A 17,105-nucleotide genomic window follows, 5' to 3' on the forward strand; every position below is an offset into this window, starting at 1 on the left:
TAAGAGTAAATATGTTTATTAATTAAATAAAGGAAAAACTGGATGTGAAGTAATGACGCACCTGTACTGGCGAAAGCACAACACCGTTAGGAGTCTTACGATATTCGCAGTAGTGATCGAAAGTTTTCAGTAAAAGCTCCGGTGTTGTGGCTGATGAGAAATTCAAACCAACCACTTCCATATCGGGTAAAGCGCGCAGTGCTGAGAAGAGTGTCATGGTTTTGCCAGAGCCAGGCGGACCACATAATACTAAGAAATCAAAAGATATTAGTGGTTGGAAAACATTTTTTTATGTTTTTATCACCCACCCAATGGCTTATGCTCCGCTAGCCAAGTGTACAACAGCGATTCATGACGCACAGTGTCCAATGTGGGCACAACAATATCTGGTGAAGCGACTTTGTGCGTCTCAACCTCTATAACCGGTACCTTGTTCGACCACGGCACCCATTCACCATTCATGCTAACTTCGTAGTCAATGATGGGGGCACCGGCAGCGCCAGGCAGTGGAATGGTAGTAACACTGCGTACAAAATCACCCAAATCAGTGCGCACTTTGAGCTTAGCATCACCAGCAAAGGACCAGAGTACTGAATAAATAAGTGCTTTGGGTATGTACTGCTCCAATTGGTCGTTGGAGCAAGGGAAGTCTGGATGTTGGGAGTTAAAGTGGAGCACATTTCTAAAAAAAATTAATTGGAGTATTTTATTAAACAATTTTGTACATTTTTGATATTTATCGATATATGTATATATACGCATTTAAGTTGGCGGCTCATTGCGGGTAGAGACGACTTTAATTAGAGAAATGTGTTAACTTACCTTGCAGCTTGATTCAGCATTGAGAAGAGTGAGCTAAGCGCACGCAAACGTGTAAAGTCCATAATATGCTCTTGTTCCATGGCATATTCCAGACTGCGCACCACAATGCCATCTGCCGAGAAGTATGGCTGCAACAACAATGCGATATCGCGCTGTACTTGCAATGAGGGAGAGACCTCTTCTTCTTTGTCCTTGTTGGACGAAGGCTTGACAGCGCCAACAAAGTCTTCATCGCCATCTTCCAGTGGTATGCTACGCAATCGTGAGAGATAATTCTCGAATATCATCTCAGTGGACAAAACATCCTCGGAGAACCATACCATGCCACAACGCGAGACTGTAGCGAGTGTGGCAAACTTCAAATCTTGCACCTCAAACATTATGCGCACATTTGGTGGCAGCGATAGACGTTCACCGTTCGGCAGTGTCAGTAATTTGTTGTCGTCCAACACAGAATTCAAATTCTCTACCCATTCGGGATCGACATCTCCATCGAAAATAATCCATTGGCGCTTATTGATTTCACCACGCACGTTGTCGATGATTTTACGGAGTACATGCGTGAACAATCCGTCTGTCCACTCGCGGGTATTCTGATCCATGACACCATAGAGTGCCTCCTTCGAAATTGCTTTGGGATCAATGACGTGCGCAACTCCCTCAGTACCCTCGAAACGTTCCAATGCTTTGAGTAGTGTACGCCAGGCAGTTGATTTGCCCGAGCCAGATGGACCGACCATCATCAAACCGTGATTGAGGTTAGAGATTTGGTATAATTGTAGTACCTTTTTATAAAAAATGGCAAACATATTAGAATATGAACGGCAACGAAGGATATCGAAAATAAAAAATTATTGCGAGCAAGCTTAAGTTATTGGAATATGAATTTGGCAATTAATAAAAGTATGAAAGCAACTCATAATAATTTTGACTAATTAAACTTGCTTGGTATACAAATGTGAACTAAAGAATTGGATAGGGTTAAGCGTCTTACTTTTTCCACCCACGTTTCACCGAATCCTTGCGCATTCTGTTTTATAGACGTTATTCATTGTGATTTTCGGTAATTGCGCGTGAAAAGCAAGCATTGATTAAATATTAAAGTGCATACATTAGGAAATTTTTCTTAATAATTTTTGAATCTCTAAGTATACACATCAGTTTACACAAAATACGAGAAGCGCAATCACAAATATTCGTGCGAAGGAGGTGTTCCAAAATAAGTTTTTCTCGGAGAGGTATACAAAATCATATTGGTAATAAATTTAAATCACTCCTTCACAGCTTTCACACGCTGCACCAACACATTTTACTACAAATAAAACAACTACATAAAATTCGACGTATATTATCACTTACTTTTTCCATCCAAGCAGCGCCCTGCTCATCGCCCTCGCCACAAACCAGGTAATCTTCTTGGCATACTTTGCGTATTTCCTCTTTCAGACCCTTCATCTCAGCACGTGTGTAGCCAACGTTCGGGAAGACGTCGCTTAGCAACGAGAATAGCAGTGGTATATCCTCTGCCACCAACTTGGGTACCATTGTCTCACAAACCGATTGAATTAGAATCTCTTGCTCAGGCAAATTTTCAGCTACCGAGGCTTCATCAATATTCTCCTCACCACGCTGACGCAAGCTTTCCTTGATCTTCATAATGCGATCACGTTTAACATTACCAGCCGATATCAATACCGATTTAAGCGCACGCAAACCGAAATCATAATGACTTTGATTCGAAAGCTGCTCATCGCAAAGCTTAAAGAATGGTACAATCTTACAGGCCAACTTCTCGGCTGAGCGGAAACCTTGTGAGAACAACATCACCTCGGCGATAAGCTGGCGATCCGGTGTGGTCATAGCCAGTGAACGGAAGAGTTTCTTCAAGTTATCGGGCAGATTGGAGCGGCCAGCATAACCAGGATTCATGGTAATGAATATGGCCATGTCAGGCGAGACGCGCACCTGCTTTCCAACCAACTCAACAGTAATGCTTTCCTTATTGCTATCCATTTCATACTTCAATGCTTCCTGTATTGTTTGAATTTGTTGTGAACAGGCAGACAACATACGCTCCTCCAAACGATTGAACTCATCAAAGCAACCCCATGCGCCAACTTGACACAAACCAACAAAGATACGGCCCATTGCTTGAAAGTCGAATGTCTCATCACAATTGAAGACGAGTACAAAGCGACCAAGTTGATTGCCGAGCGCTTTAACGGATTCAGTTTTACCAGTACCGGCTGGACCGAAAGGCGATCCTCCTAGACGTGATTCCAGAGCTTGAGTCATAGTCAAATAGCAGCGATCAGTGAGAGGTGTCTGTACGAGGCGATCCTGTACGCCTAGGTATTCGAAGCCATAGTAGAAACGAGCGTTGGCCATGTGAATGGTGAGTTGTTGGAGAACCTATGTAAAAAATAAGTGGTTTTTGTTTTTTATTTTTTTTTTTGGTCAGGAAAATCTAAATTTAAGCCACTACCCGAATCTCTAATACATTAAAATAAATTCTCTTAAAACCAACACTTACACACACTGATGGCGCTTAAGTCCCAGCAAACACAGTTAGAGAAACGTTAGAGAATCGTTTTCATTTTACATTCGAATTCTAATGTAGTTCTCGAATCGAAAATGAGGTTAGAGAACTATGTTGGAATTAGATTAGAGAATGTTTAGAAAAACACTAGACATTAGAAACCAATTAGAATTCAACGTTAGAATACGATAAGATATCTAACTCTTTTCTCGATATCGAAGACTAAGTCCCCTTTTTGTAGAAAATGCTATAATTCTCTAAAGTTTAGCTAATCGTCTTCTAATCTTCTACCTTAGAGAACTACGTACATAGAATTCGAATCGCTTTTTATCATTCTCTAAGCTAAAGGTTTCATCGGGTGTGTTAATAAGAAAGGGAATAAAAGGTCACACGTATACCAGAGTTTCGCGTAAAACTCTTAGAAACTTTTATTGAAATCTCTGGTAGAGCAGAGATAGTTCTGAAATATGTAGTTCGGAACTAGCGCTTTGCCAGACTGTCTCTAAATTTTACTGTAGGGAGGTTTCTGTTTTATATACGTATGGGAACAAAACGAAACACACAACATGTTGTCTATGGGTGCGTGTCAGTCCAACGTCAATCCGCGATTTTCGGTTTTAGGCGGACATATCGTCGTTTAAAGTACAAAACCGCGTATCAACAAAATGCAAAACCGCGTATCAAGATAATTCAATACCGCGTATGTGAGGTTGCATAAATTATTTTCTAGAGAGTAAAACACTCATATTTCAAAATGGTTCTCTTTATTATAAAGCAATCGCATTACTGGCTGGTACATTTCAGGACGAATGGATAAGGATTGAGCCAAGAGCTTGTATGAGCAAATCCAATTTTTGGCAGCAAATGTCAGTTACGCGGTTTTGCAAAATGACGATATGCTGTTTTGTACTTTAAAAGACGATATGTATGTATGTATGTACATATTCTGATTGGAGCGAATGCGATAACGAAACTATATCGATAACCAAAAAATATCGACAAAACTGTTGAACGATATTTCGATAATAAACCAGTGGAAAATATATCGATACAAGTACATATTTCGATAACCGAAAAGATTTTTATATCGATAACGACAATTTTTTGCGTATAAATCGATGATTTCGATAAAATCATCAGTAATATTGACAAATACGTAGATAACAGCTTCGATGTCATACTCGTAGTGAGGAAACGTCTTTAGATGATTTAGAAATAACCATTCTTATATTCAGGCCGATTCTGAACAGGAACTCCCTGGGAGTTTTCTCTCTTTTCCCTTTCCTCCTATCATGAATAAAAATTCCCTGCGGATTATTTATATATTAAATGGCGGAGTTGAGCTGTCAAAAAAGTATCAAACAGCTCTTGCGAAGATTGAATTTTCTCCTTCCAAATTTTCGGGGAAAATGCTACTTCCTGGGAGTTAATTATTGGAGGATTTCTTTCTCGAGAGAAACAAATTCCCGGAGAACAAACTCCCTGGGAGTATTCAGAATTGTGCTGGTAATTTTATTTTTTATACTAATTTTGATTATATTATTTTGTGATAAATGCAGAACTCTATAAATACTTTTCATTGTTTCTAGAGGGTTGACGGGGTACTATTAGTGGAAATATTTACCTCAGTTTGACGTGGGTCGAAGTAGAAACGCATCTCACAAAGCCATTGGAAAGATTTGGGACTGGTAACTCCATTGGCAGTCAAGCGTCGTGTTACTGTACGCTTATGAACAAATTCATTGATCTGAAAGAAATTAAAAAAAGTAACTAATTAGTTTAAATAGGCTGTGTATAAGCTTTTCAATATGTACCAAATGCTCCAATTTACGTCTGCGCAGTGGCGGTTGTTCCTGCAACACTGAGTCAGCGAGCACATTCAATGTAGACTCCACGGTACCCAACACGCGCTGCATGGGCTTTGAATTATTACTCTCAGATGCTTGTTGCAAAGCCGATTCCACATCCTCGGACCAGAGAATTTGCGCTGCAAGTACAACAATTTGAGCCTGATACTTGTCACACCACTCCATATATTTTTGTTGATCAATTTTGCCGTCACGGAATTGTTTAATATCTTGTACGGCTTGTGCCAAAAGTGATGCCAGAGTGAAACGCATTTGTTTCTCAACCAGGGAAAGCCATTCATTGATTTTTGGGTGTTCGACGGTCGAAACTGGATTCATGAATTTTACTTCTTCACCTTCGCGTGAAGAGATACCTAAAATGACAGTATTATCCTCGTTCAAGAGAATAGCAGCAACACCAGCAAACATTTTCTTGAAATGCTTTTGCAAACGTGCAATATTCTTGCTATTGCCAATAATCTCCAAAAGATCCTCATCGCCTACGAAGTAGAAACGTGGGAACGAGGTACGTTCTCGTTCCAAATATTCGCCCAAAGCCTTCTGGATTTTACCCAAAAGGTCAGCAAGACGTTCTAGTGAACGCTGCACAGCTGGTATATTTAATACATCCATTACTTTCGGTGACTTGGTTACTTTTTTCATTAAACCCAAAAACTCGGAGCTGATACTTTGGAAGCGCGATGTTTCCACCGGCAAAAGTGTTTTAATATCAGCGCTTCCAGAGAAAATACCTTCCAAGTAGACCCAGCGGCGTTGTACATCAATCCAAACGTCAAAAAAGTGCATTTATACGATTCAATTTCTCTTCCCAGGTTAGTGCTTCCTCCTCGAAAACTTTATAATACGGTGAGAGTTTCATAGCAGCAACGGAATTGATATGCTCCTTAACTTTATTGAAGAGGTCATCCCAACCACGTATGATGCGACATTTGTTTTGATAATTAATCAAATCGAGTTCATAGCTCTGCCAAGATTCGCGCACCTGCTTCAAAAATTCTTCCAGTGCCATTTCACCCTGAGCAACGAGTATAATGTCCTTTACTACGTTCTCGTTCTTCTGCAAGTTAACATCCCAAACTTGTCCAAGTGTCAAATCGGATATGACCCAATTAACACGTAGCTGTTTGGTAAGTTGCTTCCAGTGACGCTCCTTGAGTGCATCTGACTTCAATTCAACGATCATCATGTTCACTTTAATATAGCTTTGAATTAGTTTCTTCACATATTCGTATGATTCGTACATGCGCAAACGTGCCGGCAATTCTTTCAGCTGTGTCATCATAGCCTCGAGTTGTTGACGCAATTTTCGGGGTTGTACCGAAAGCCAAGGTTTCTCCCTAAAGATAGATATATATATACAGTAAATATGTACTTATATGTATGTATTATTATACACATTAGAAAGACTATAAATGCCCACCTAGTCTCATCAATCTGTGTCCAAACCTTGGAGAGCTCGCTCCAGACACCACGCAGGTCCTGCAACTCTTCCAAAGCTACATTCATACGTTCCGAACTATTGTTAGGTATAGCGGATTCCTGCAATTCCAGTGCCTCCTTGGCCTTGGCCACATTATCGCGCTCTTCCTTCAAACGTGAATATTTTGTCTCAAACAATTGCAATTGTTGTAATGCATCATCTGGTCGTATTTTGCCGCCAGTTGGCTTGTTCTTCTCCCAATCGTTCAAGAAATCAATAGTACGCGTCTCAACAGCCTTATCCTCGGCTACAATTTTAGCTTGTAAGCTGGCCACTTGTGTTTGAATGGCTGTATCTTTGCGTTTGATGATCTCATTGAAGGCGGACCATTCACCTTCGATGTTGTCAACGTGCAACCAGTTGTTAGGGAATTGGAAACGTTGGCGCTCGAGTATGCGCTGTGCTTCACGGAATACTTCAACTTGTTTGTCCCAAGCGATCATGTCTTTTTTGAGCGTTTGCACGTAAGTGATAAAGCTTACGGCATCAGAAGTGCTGGCGGCCTCTGTTTTAACAGAAAGCAAAACAAAGCGAATGTGAAAGGCTTTACAGATAGATAGCTTTTGTCAAACTTACCAATGCTTTGCATCTCCAAATCAGTACGCGACTTCGATACCTTCGAATGGAATGTAGTCATTTCATTGCCGAGCAGTGTGCCAAATTTACCCAATGCCTCCTTATGCCATGAATCGTATTTCAAGGTTACCTTAGCCTGCACTTTAGCGTAGTCAATTACAATCGGTCCATATGCACGGCGTGTATCAGATGTGTCGAAGGTAGTGCGTGATTTCTTAATATCATTCAAACATTTAATCCACAAATTAACATCTTCACCTAAACGGCCATACAAAGTATCGGCTTGCAAATCCCATAGGCTCTGATAACGCAACCATTCCTCCACATAATTACGCACTTCACTAATTTTATTTTCAATTGCGCCATAAGCATTCTCCAAAATCATAGTTTCTGGCAATTTAGTCAACAAATTGCGATAAGTAGGGGGAGCAAGTTTGTCCAAACCGACTTGGTAGCGTGTGCTCTGCAGGCGCACCTGCGAAGTAACAATTGCTTGCCATGCGAACAACTGCTGCATAATTTGGAAACGTGCCTCCTCGATTGAGGGATACAAGTACATCTGCTGATTGGTAATGCGTATCTCATGAATAGCATTCTGAATCTGTGGCTCACCACCAAGCTTGTGTGTTGGCTGTGCTGGGGCATCAGTGTCCATGGAGAGATCGCGCTCCTTCTTGCTACCAGTTAAAGCTTCAGTCCAAGCTTGTATACCAGCCTGAAGACGCATAGCTAACTTCTTTTCAACTTCCTCATCCAGACGTGTAACCCAAACATTTAAATTGGAATATTGTTTGAGTGATAAAGCGTCAACGGCATGTTGAATTTTCGATAAGATTTCGGTGAAAGTAGCAGCGCTGTAAGGACAAGTTTCTAGCGAGCGCACATCAACGTCCAATTGCTCCTCGACGACGAGCAAGTCCTCGACCTGGGGAAAATATATTGGTTGATTAAAAGTTTTTATATGATAACACACTAGCTCACTTTTTCTTGGAACTGTGTAACACATTCTGACAGGCGTAGAACATACGGATCGAGTTTGTACGACTCCCAGACCAGTCCAATTCCCTCGGAAATTAAATTTAGCACTTCCTTGCGCAAGCCAGCAACTAGTGGAACAATGCTGGCGCGATCTTCAATCTAGCAAGTAAGAAAAAGTAACTAAATATGCGGATGCTTGGAAAAGTTGTGCGTGAAGTTTGCTTTTTTATGTACAAAGCATGCGCTTGCAGTAACTATAGAATGTGAATACTTTTTTGATTTTATTTTAGAATTTGATTACAATTATTAAATATTCTAAGTGCAAATGATTGTATACATACTATAGTTCTATTTGAGAGACATTTATTAACAATAACACTACCTTGAATACTGAATTTTGTGCTAAACTCCTATTATTTAGCTGCATGTAAGAGAGGGAGGTATTCGACATTGTTTGTTGAGAGAGTAAATTCATTGCGAGTTTAATGCAAAGTTTAATTAAAAAAAAAACTTGTACAGCGTTTGATTGTTACAAAGTGATATTGAAAATTAAGCAGATTTTTTATTTAATGTGGAAGTGAATCGAATGTGTGTAATGTTTTCGGGCTTTGAGCTAAAACTAAAACCAAGCGAAGATAAAGCATGTTTTTGTTACAACTAAACCAACATAAATCGATACGTGGAAATTAGCGCAAAATATCGCTACCATTAAGTAAATAAATACAAATTTTATTTTTTTTTAATAAGTTAAAATTTACAAGCTGCACGCGGAGCATGCATGTACTTATGAAAAGTGTAGTATTAAAAGTTTAGAAAAAATATTAAATAATGTGAGTATGGTGTAGTGGGCGTATATGTATGAGTGTTAAATCAGTGCGAAATTCAATTAAACACATAATAATACCTTTTCCAAGGTGCGCTCATAGGTGCGAACGCTCTCAATCAATGAAATTGCATATGGGTAAATCTGATTGGCTTGATGTGCCTTGTTTACGATAGTAAGTGGAACTCTAAAAACACAGTAAATGGGTAAACATAAAATCTATTCAAATAGTTACGAGATATTTTTAAGATACAAACCTGAATCCCAAATTCTTAATGTTGCGCACTTCCTTTGAGAGCGTAATGATTTCTGGCAAAAAGTTAACGCGCAATTTTAAAACGTTGCTACGTCCGGTACGCGAACGTGCTGATTCAATTGTGAAAATGCGACCAGAATTGCCGAAATTACGTTCCTGCACTTTGCGTGCCCATTCCTGGAATACTTCAGAAATCGAGAGCTTGGCGCGGAAGCTATCGCCATCTGCTTTTAGTTTTTGTCCCTCCAAATGCGTTTCCCAGCCCTTGCCCAGCACATCTTCTACGCGTTTCAAATACATTGTCAATTGGTTATCGATCTGACGTGCCCAAATGATGGATCCAGCTACTGGTGGTAAATCGCGCACAGTGGAAAGACGATAGCTTTTGCTTTGTGGATATTGTACCTAAATGTAATTAAAATGTGTTCAAAATTGTTTACCGGTGCGGTGATTTTCAAACGAACCTTGAACTTCTCGTGCAATGCATCAATATCATCCTTTACACGTTGTATAAGTTGTGTCTGATATTCGCGTATTGCACCACGTATGTGCGGACGCACAAAAAGCGCATTGAAGCGCGAGAAAATACGAAACATTTCGTTTGCATTCTTAGCAGTGCCGAGTTGATCACGCAAATGTGCTGTGATGCGTGCTTCGACACGATCTACAAAGCCACAATTTTAAAACATTTTAAATCAATAAATATTCCTCAATCTACTTACCAATTTTTTCTTCATAACGTTTCACAGCTGCTTCCCACGCTTCTGATCCTTCCTTGGTTATATCCAAGCAATCTACCTCTTTGACATTTTCATATGCCAAGTTTACCTCTTCAATAGCATTAGCATCAGCCGCTTCCAGGCTATATGGTTGCTTGGTTTCGACAGCATTGGTATCATTATTTTGTGCTTGCTTGGTAGGGCGCAACACACGCAAAATTACAGTACGCAATTGTTCATGTTGGCGACGGAACTTGCGCATATGCTCCATGCGTGTCTGAAGCTTCTTATGCGCAGGTGATACGCGCCAGACCATCTTCAAATGCTCGTCTCGCTTCTTCTTTACAATGTCGCGCAATAAACCTTGTAATTTATCGTACTCGTCGTCCCAGCAACTGAATATTTCAAAGCACTGATTCATGACACGTTCAAATTCATCGAAAGGAATATGCATTAGCCGACGTGTACCCAGCACTTTTAGTAGTTGTTGTGACAAATCGCGTGAAATAGCTTCGATGAGTTTGAGACAACGTTGTATTGGGTACTTAGTGTTACGTACTTTGCGCAAATGTGAGAAAATCTGCTGCACTGCTGGGCGAATTTTCTCTAGCTCGGTAGCAGATAGCAAGTCATTAATGGGAAAATCCTTCATTAGGGGATTATAATCGGCAACCATAGCCAAGGCCTGTTTTAGGCCGGTATCAGTATCAAACGACACGGTGGCATGGAAACGTTTGCCATGTTTTAATATGTCTAGTGTGAGGGCAACTTCTGGTGATTCGCGCTTTTCCTGGATGCGATACAGAGCGCGCTCCAAGTTCAACCAAAATGATATTTCCTATTTGTAAATTAAAAAAAAAAGAAGAAATTCCCAATAATTACACGGTGGTACAAAAAAAGTCATGAAATATACTTGAAACAAAACCTAGTGTAGGTTGTAGCTATGGTCGAGTACAACATAAAAGTAGGTTCCGTATAGTTCCTGAACCCTCCATTTTTATTTTTTTTTTTAAACAACCGTTATGTTCGTACTTGATGCAACATCTATTTTCGAATAAATGGATACCCCACTCAAAGAAATTGCATAAGAATTGTCGAAGTTAAGCAATTTAAGCAGAAATAGTGCCTTAAATTTATTTGTGTATATGTGCCGGACGTTCAGATTTTTTGAGCAGTGTGACTAAGGAATTCATCAATATATACTCAAATTTGATATATACATATATATACAGTATCGGTCATATCTATAGCACGCCATTTCAAAGTGATATTGTGTGCAACTTATGTTTATTTATTTATTTTTAATAATTTTCAATTAAAATACAGTCCTTTCTCTAACAAACCCCATATAAACCCAAGTTTAACAATTTATAGAAAACTTCAAAAAAGTGCAACAAATTTTCACCTAAGTTTCAAACTTTTTTCTCGGAAGTGTTAGATTTTTTTCGAGTACACAGTTTTTTAGCCCCTGCAATTTTAATCTGATAATGTGCAAATTTCAAGTAGGTACGAAGTACCGTTAATTTTTTAGAATTTTTTTTGTCGCATTGGCTTCCATATAATGAATAAACTCAATTTATTTGTATATGGAGGAAAGCCGCAACACCTTTGGAGAAAAAAATTCTAAAAAATCAACGGTAACTTTCAGTCACTTGAAACTTGCACATTATCAGACTAAAATTCATTGGGCTATAAAACTGTGTATTCAGAAAAATTCAAACACTTCTGAGAAAAAAGTTTGAAATTTAGGTGAAAATTTGTTGCACTTTTTTGAAGTTTTCTACAAATTGTTAAACTTGGATTTATATGGGGTTTGTTAGAGAAAGAACTGTATTTTAATTGAAAATTCTCAAAAATAAATAAATTAACTTAAGTTGCACACAATATCACTTTGAAATGGCGTGCTATAGATATGACCGATACTGTATATGGTTCATTAACACAAAATTCGTTTTTCATAAAATTTTAGGAAAATGGGCGGGTGCTGCCCGCTTATATCATATATGCGTATCTCACTATTTGACCGATCTCGACTAAATTTGATACACACATTTTTCCACCTTAAGCACCGTGTTGAATATTTTTGTTTGGTTTTTAATATTGGATGAAAAATAGTCGAGCTGTTAATAGATAAGTGCAACGCGGAGCGGAAACAAGGTCTTTCCGCCTGCTGCACATAGTACATATTTAAAGGTAGACTGGAGACTAGGCCTCGCCAGCTACCAAACTAGTTAGACAATATACATTTATATAGGTTATTTGATAGTTTTAGAAACATAAACAGCTTTGTAATTGAAAATTTAAACTTACATATACGCATACTTTGTTATATATTAAAAATACCTATCTGTACTTTTAAGTCGCAAGACTGTAACAAATAAATAAATAAATAAATCATGAAGTACGATCTTAACGGTTATTTTTAAATACAATAAAAATGGAGGGTTCAGGAACTATACGCTACATAGCTACAACATACACTAGCTTTTGTTAGGTTTGCTGGTATTTCATGACTATTGGATTGTAGTACCGATTAGTATTGATATGGTGGTAAGGAAATCTTTTATACCTGTAGAGCTGTGCCCGATGATGGATCACGGTCTAACTTGGTAACCTTTTTGATTTCTTTAATCCAACGATTTACACCATTTTGTAATTGATTAAGAAATGACGAATCCTCTACTTTGTCACCAAAGTCAGCCACTTTTGCCTTGCGGTTTTCATCAGCGCATTTACGTATGACCGCATTTACAGAAGTATGTGCCGTCAACGTTATTTCTGGTATGTCTATGTTTTGCTGTAGATGCAAAAGGCCCATCTCCAACTCGGCCAACTTCTTTTCAACAGAAGGCGCCATTTTATCACCATCACGATCTGCACGTCCCGATTCCTTAACGTAAGACTTGAAGTAAGGCGCCAAGGACTTTGAAATGAATGCATGCAACGTCTCGTACGGTGAACCATCGGAGAAATTAATCAGGCGCAACTGGGAATGTATAGATTTGTCTGCTTCAATTACGGCACCACGCTTGATGCATGCCAATGAAGCCATACGGCTGTTGGTAAAGTGTACATCATTACTAATTTGATAGTTCACAAACTCTTTCTCCTCTTCCCCTTCGGCGGGTTGTTCATTCTCATCTTCTGAAATGAAATAAACTTTATTTAGTCGCGTAATACTATAATATAAAAGCAATTTTATTTTCAAATATAAAAGATATGAAAAACTTCCGGCCGAAAGCATGGGGCGGAGGAGGAGGGGGCGCGTTTGGGCGTCATTATTATTATTATTATTATTATTATTTCATTTATTACCTCCAAAAAAGCCTAATTCATTGTATAATACATCCAGTGTTTACAAAATTCATAATTGTTTCTTAAAACTATTTCATTAAAAGAAATGAGTAAATTCATTGTTTAATTAATATTACATATTTAAATTTTTACAATATAAAAATAGTTTTTTTTTAAACTTAACCACGTTTTCACAGTCTTTTATCTCTGCTGGTAGTTCATTATACATTTTATAACCTACGTATTCTAAAGTCTTTTTTGCGAACTCGGTTCTTAATTTGGGCAGTCTTAGATTTCTGCAACTCCTAGTTCCATAGTTATGGATCTCATGATTGTACTGCATCCTATCACTCAGATAATTTGGTAACATTCCCTGTGTTATGTAATGTATAAATTTCAATGTGTAATAACAGATTAATTGTTTAATACTAAGCCAATTTAACATAGGAAGCATAATACTTTTTGATGTTCTATAAGAGCATTTTAGTATCAAACGCATTGCTTTGTTTTGCTGTATTTGGAGTTTGTTAATTAACGTATCATTTGTTAACAGTAGTATTGTTGGGCAGTAAATAAAATGCGGTTCTATAATTGATCTATATACTAATATTTTGTGATGTTGGCTAATATCCTTACATGCTCGACACATAAATCCTATTTTCTGTGCAATTTTCTTCTCTAAATGATTCATATGTTCTACGAAACTTAGTTTCTCATCAATTATTACACCTAGGTACTTCATTTGATCTACTCTTTCAATTGCATTGGTTTTTATCTTCAGACTAGAATGGCTTAAAGTATTATGGTTTACAACGTTGTGGTTCTTGTGGAATATCATATACTTAGTTTTATCAATATTAAGTTTTAGCTTTCTGATGCACAGCCATTTATATAAATTATTTAAGTCTTCTTGTATTTTCAAAACAGCACAATCTACATTTTTGTCGCTAATGCTAACTAAAGCATCATCCGCGAAAAGACTTATTTTACAATGTCTCAAACAAGTTTTTATATCATTGATATAAATTATAAACAATATCGGAGCAAGTACTGAGCCTTGCGGCAGCCCAATGTTAACATCAACAACCGATGAAACTGCGTCTCCAATTACCGTCCTCTGCTTTCTGTTACTCAGGTAGCTACGAAACCATTCCAAAGCTTTTCCCTTAATCCCCATTTTATCCATTATCTTTAGCAATTCATTTCGATCGATTGTTTCAAACGCCCTCTTTAAGTCTAAGAAGCAAGATACTACTACCTTTTTATCAGCAACAGCCTCTTTCCACTCTGCAATTACCATGTTCAATGCTGTTTCGCAGGAGTGGCTTTTCCTGAAGCCTGATTGTTCTGGTATGATTATATTATGATTGTCTAGGTAGGTTACTAGTTGCTTTTTCACCACTGTTTCCATAATTTTTTTCGTCAATGGGTAGGGTATTAATTGGGCGCAGCTCGTCAGGTTTCATTGTATTTTTCACTTTTGCCACTGGTATTATTGTGGATATCTTCCAGCAGCTCGGGACAATGCCACTATCAAACGATTCGTTTATAATGTCCTTATATACGTGAGCAATGTACATCATAGAGTCCTTGATAACACCCTCTGACAATAGATTTTTACCGCCATATTTGTTTTTAAATGATTTTGTGATGTTCATTATATCTTCTAACTCAATACTGGTGAGCTCAAATGTTGCTATCGAGTTGGTTGTTTCACTTTCATCAACAGGTTCAATTGTTTCAATACTATCATTGATTTGGATTATGCTCTGAACAAAATAACAATTTAAGACATTAGCTATATCGTTGCTATTTTCTAGACATTCACCGTTAAATACTATTTTTTTAATATGCTCTTTATTGTCTGCAAGTTCCACCGCATCTTTCAAACATTTCCACATGGATTTCATATTCCCTTTATTAATAATCACTTGATCTTCCATGTATTTCTTCTTTTTAAGTATTATAGTTTTTTTATATAATTTTTTAACGGCATTATAATTATCCCAATGACCTGAGCTAATCGCATTTTTATATAATTCAAATTTTCTATTATGTAGTACTGTTAGTTCACGATCGTACCACTTATTTCGCAATTGTATATTGATCCTCTTCTCGTATGTCAATGTTTGCATGGCTTCTGACAAGATATCATTCAAAGCCTGAACCCTATTTTCTATTACTATATTAGATATAGAACTTATATCACATAACCGCAGCAGATTTATCAGGTTCTCCGCGCTGTAGTTCTCCCAACAGACGGCATTAGCATATTTTCTCATTCTGCAATATTTTGTAGTGGGTATTTGAAAGCAGATTGTCTCATGATCAGATATTTTATATTCGCTAGCACATTCAATTTTGATTTGGTCATTATTGGCAAATAGTAGGTCGATTTTTGTAGCTGAGTGCTCCGTTACTCTCGTGTTAAAATCAATTCTTTGTAACATGGCCATTTGTGCAAACACACTTGTAAGTTGGTTAGAGTACGTGGATGGTATATTCATGTTTATATTAAAGTCGCCAATAATTAGATTATTATCCGAATCTTTAAGGTGCTCCGTGACGATCTCATTTATATATTTAACAAAATCTGCATCGCTGCTACTAGGTGAGTGATAGATTACTCCAAACTGCCACTTAAGTGCGCATTTTTTAATTTTTATAATAATACACCACATATTCATATCGAAAGACTTATTGCACACAATGTTAAATTCTACTTGTTGATGTATATAAAATAACACACCACCCGTGTGCCTACTGTGTGAATCACAACGGATTAATTTATATGTAGAGATATTTAACTCAGAGTCCATTATATTATCTGTTGTACAAGTTTCGGAGCACACTACTAAGGCTGGTTTTTTAACTTCGATAAGACGTTCGAGTTCCACTTTATTTGATACAATACTATTAATATTAAGATATATGCACCGCAGGATACAGCCTTTCTTATTGCGTGTAGTATACGCTTTAGTTTTCCGTGACATAGTCACACTATATTTGGTTTGTTGCTAGTATCCCATATGTTTTTTCCTTACATTCAGCTTCTGCTGATATACAGGGCACAATCTGTCCATAGTATCGTGGTTTATATCTAGTCCCATATTCAGATCTTTGTTTGCTCTAATGCAGTTGATACATTTATTAATTGCTGTCACATTGCATTCTTTGGAAATATGTGCACCATGACATTTAGTGCACACTTCCGTTGCTCCACAGTCTTTAGCTTTATGATTGAAGCCTTTACACTTAAAACAACGCAAAACCTGCACTGCATCGTATACTTTGCATCGTTCCCATCCTACATTAAGCCTTTCCTCAGCTAATATCTTCGCAAACACTTTGACATCCAATTCTAGAACTGCATTATAGTAAGTATTTCCATTTTTATTTACTTGGTATAAATGTGTAATTTTTATGTCGGTTTGGCTCAAGCAATTATTTTGGCTTTTAATTCTTTGAGCAAGCTCCTCAATCTCATATTTGTAACTTATTCCGGTTATCAGAACAGATGGGTTAATTTTTTTAGGGATCCTCACCTCATAATTATTTCCAATATTATTTTCAATTGCATTTCTTATTTTTTCTCTCTCTGCATTGTTTGCACTTTCTACGATTACCACTCCATCTTGTCCACCCACTATGTTCATAATTTGTAACTCTTTGGGATCAACTTTTGAGTTAAGATCCTTTTTAGTTTTTTCAACTTCCTGTTTGGTACTTGGCTTAATTATTAGAGGAACA

The 17,105-nt window shown here is 37.7% G+C and overlaps 1 protein-coding gene across 1 annotated transcript in view; it reads right to left on the minus strand.

The window, feature by feature from the left end:
- Positions 1–14,193, minus strand: part of LOC118753011 (dynein heavy chain, cytoplasmic-like) — a 31,040-nt gene extending 16,847 nt beyond the window's left edge. The window contains 18 exon segments of the mRNA XM_036487859.1: positions 62–249; positions 309–682; positions 823–1,607; positions 1,817–1,852; positions 2,182–3,234; positions 4,986–5,108; positions 5,176–6,006; positions 6,008–6,566; positions 6,650–7,214; positions 7,286–8,210; positions 8,267–8,422; positions 8,646–8,684; positions 9,168–9,273; positions 9,344–9,747; positions 9,807–10,006; positions 10,065–10,899; positions 12,631–13,240; positions 13,892–14,193. Of these exon segments, the coding sequence (XP_036343752.1) occupies positions 62–249; positions 309–682; positions 823–1,607; positions 1,817–1,852; positions 2,182–3,234; positions 4,986–5,108; positions 5,176–6,006; positions 6,008–6,566; positions 6,650–7,214; positions 7,286–8,210; positions 8,267–8,422; positions 8,646–8,684; positions 9,168–9,273; positions 9,344–9,747; positions 9,807–10,006; positions 10,065–10,899; positions 12,631–13,240; positions 13,892–14,193 (8,091 nt within the window).
- Between the last annotated feature and the right edge of the window lie 2,912 nt (positions 14,194–17,105).

The sequence above is a fragment of the Rhagoletis pomonella genome, unplaced genomic scaffold (assembly GCF_013731165.1).
Source record: "Rhagoletis pomonella isolate Grant_MI unplaced genomic scaffold, Rhpom_1.0 Rhpom_scaffold_02049, whole genome shotgun sequence".
In the NCBI taxonomy this organism is placed as follows: Eukaryota; Metazoa; Arthropoda; class Insecta; order Diptera; family Tephritidae; genus Rhagoletis; species Rhagoletis pomonella.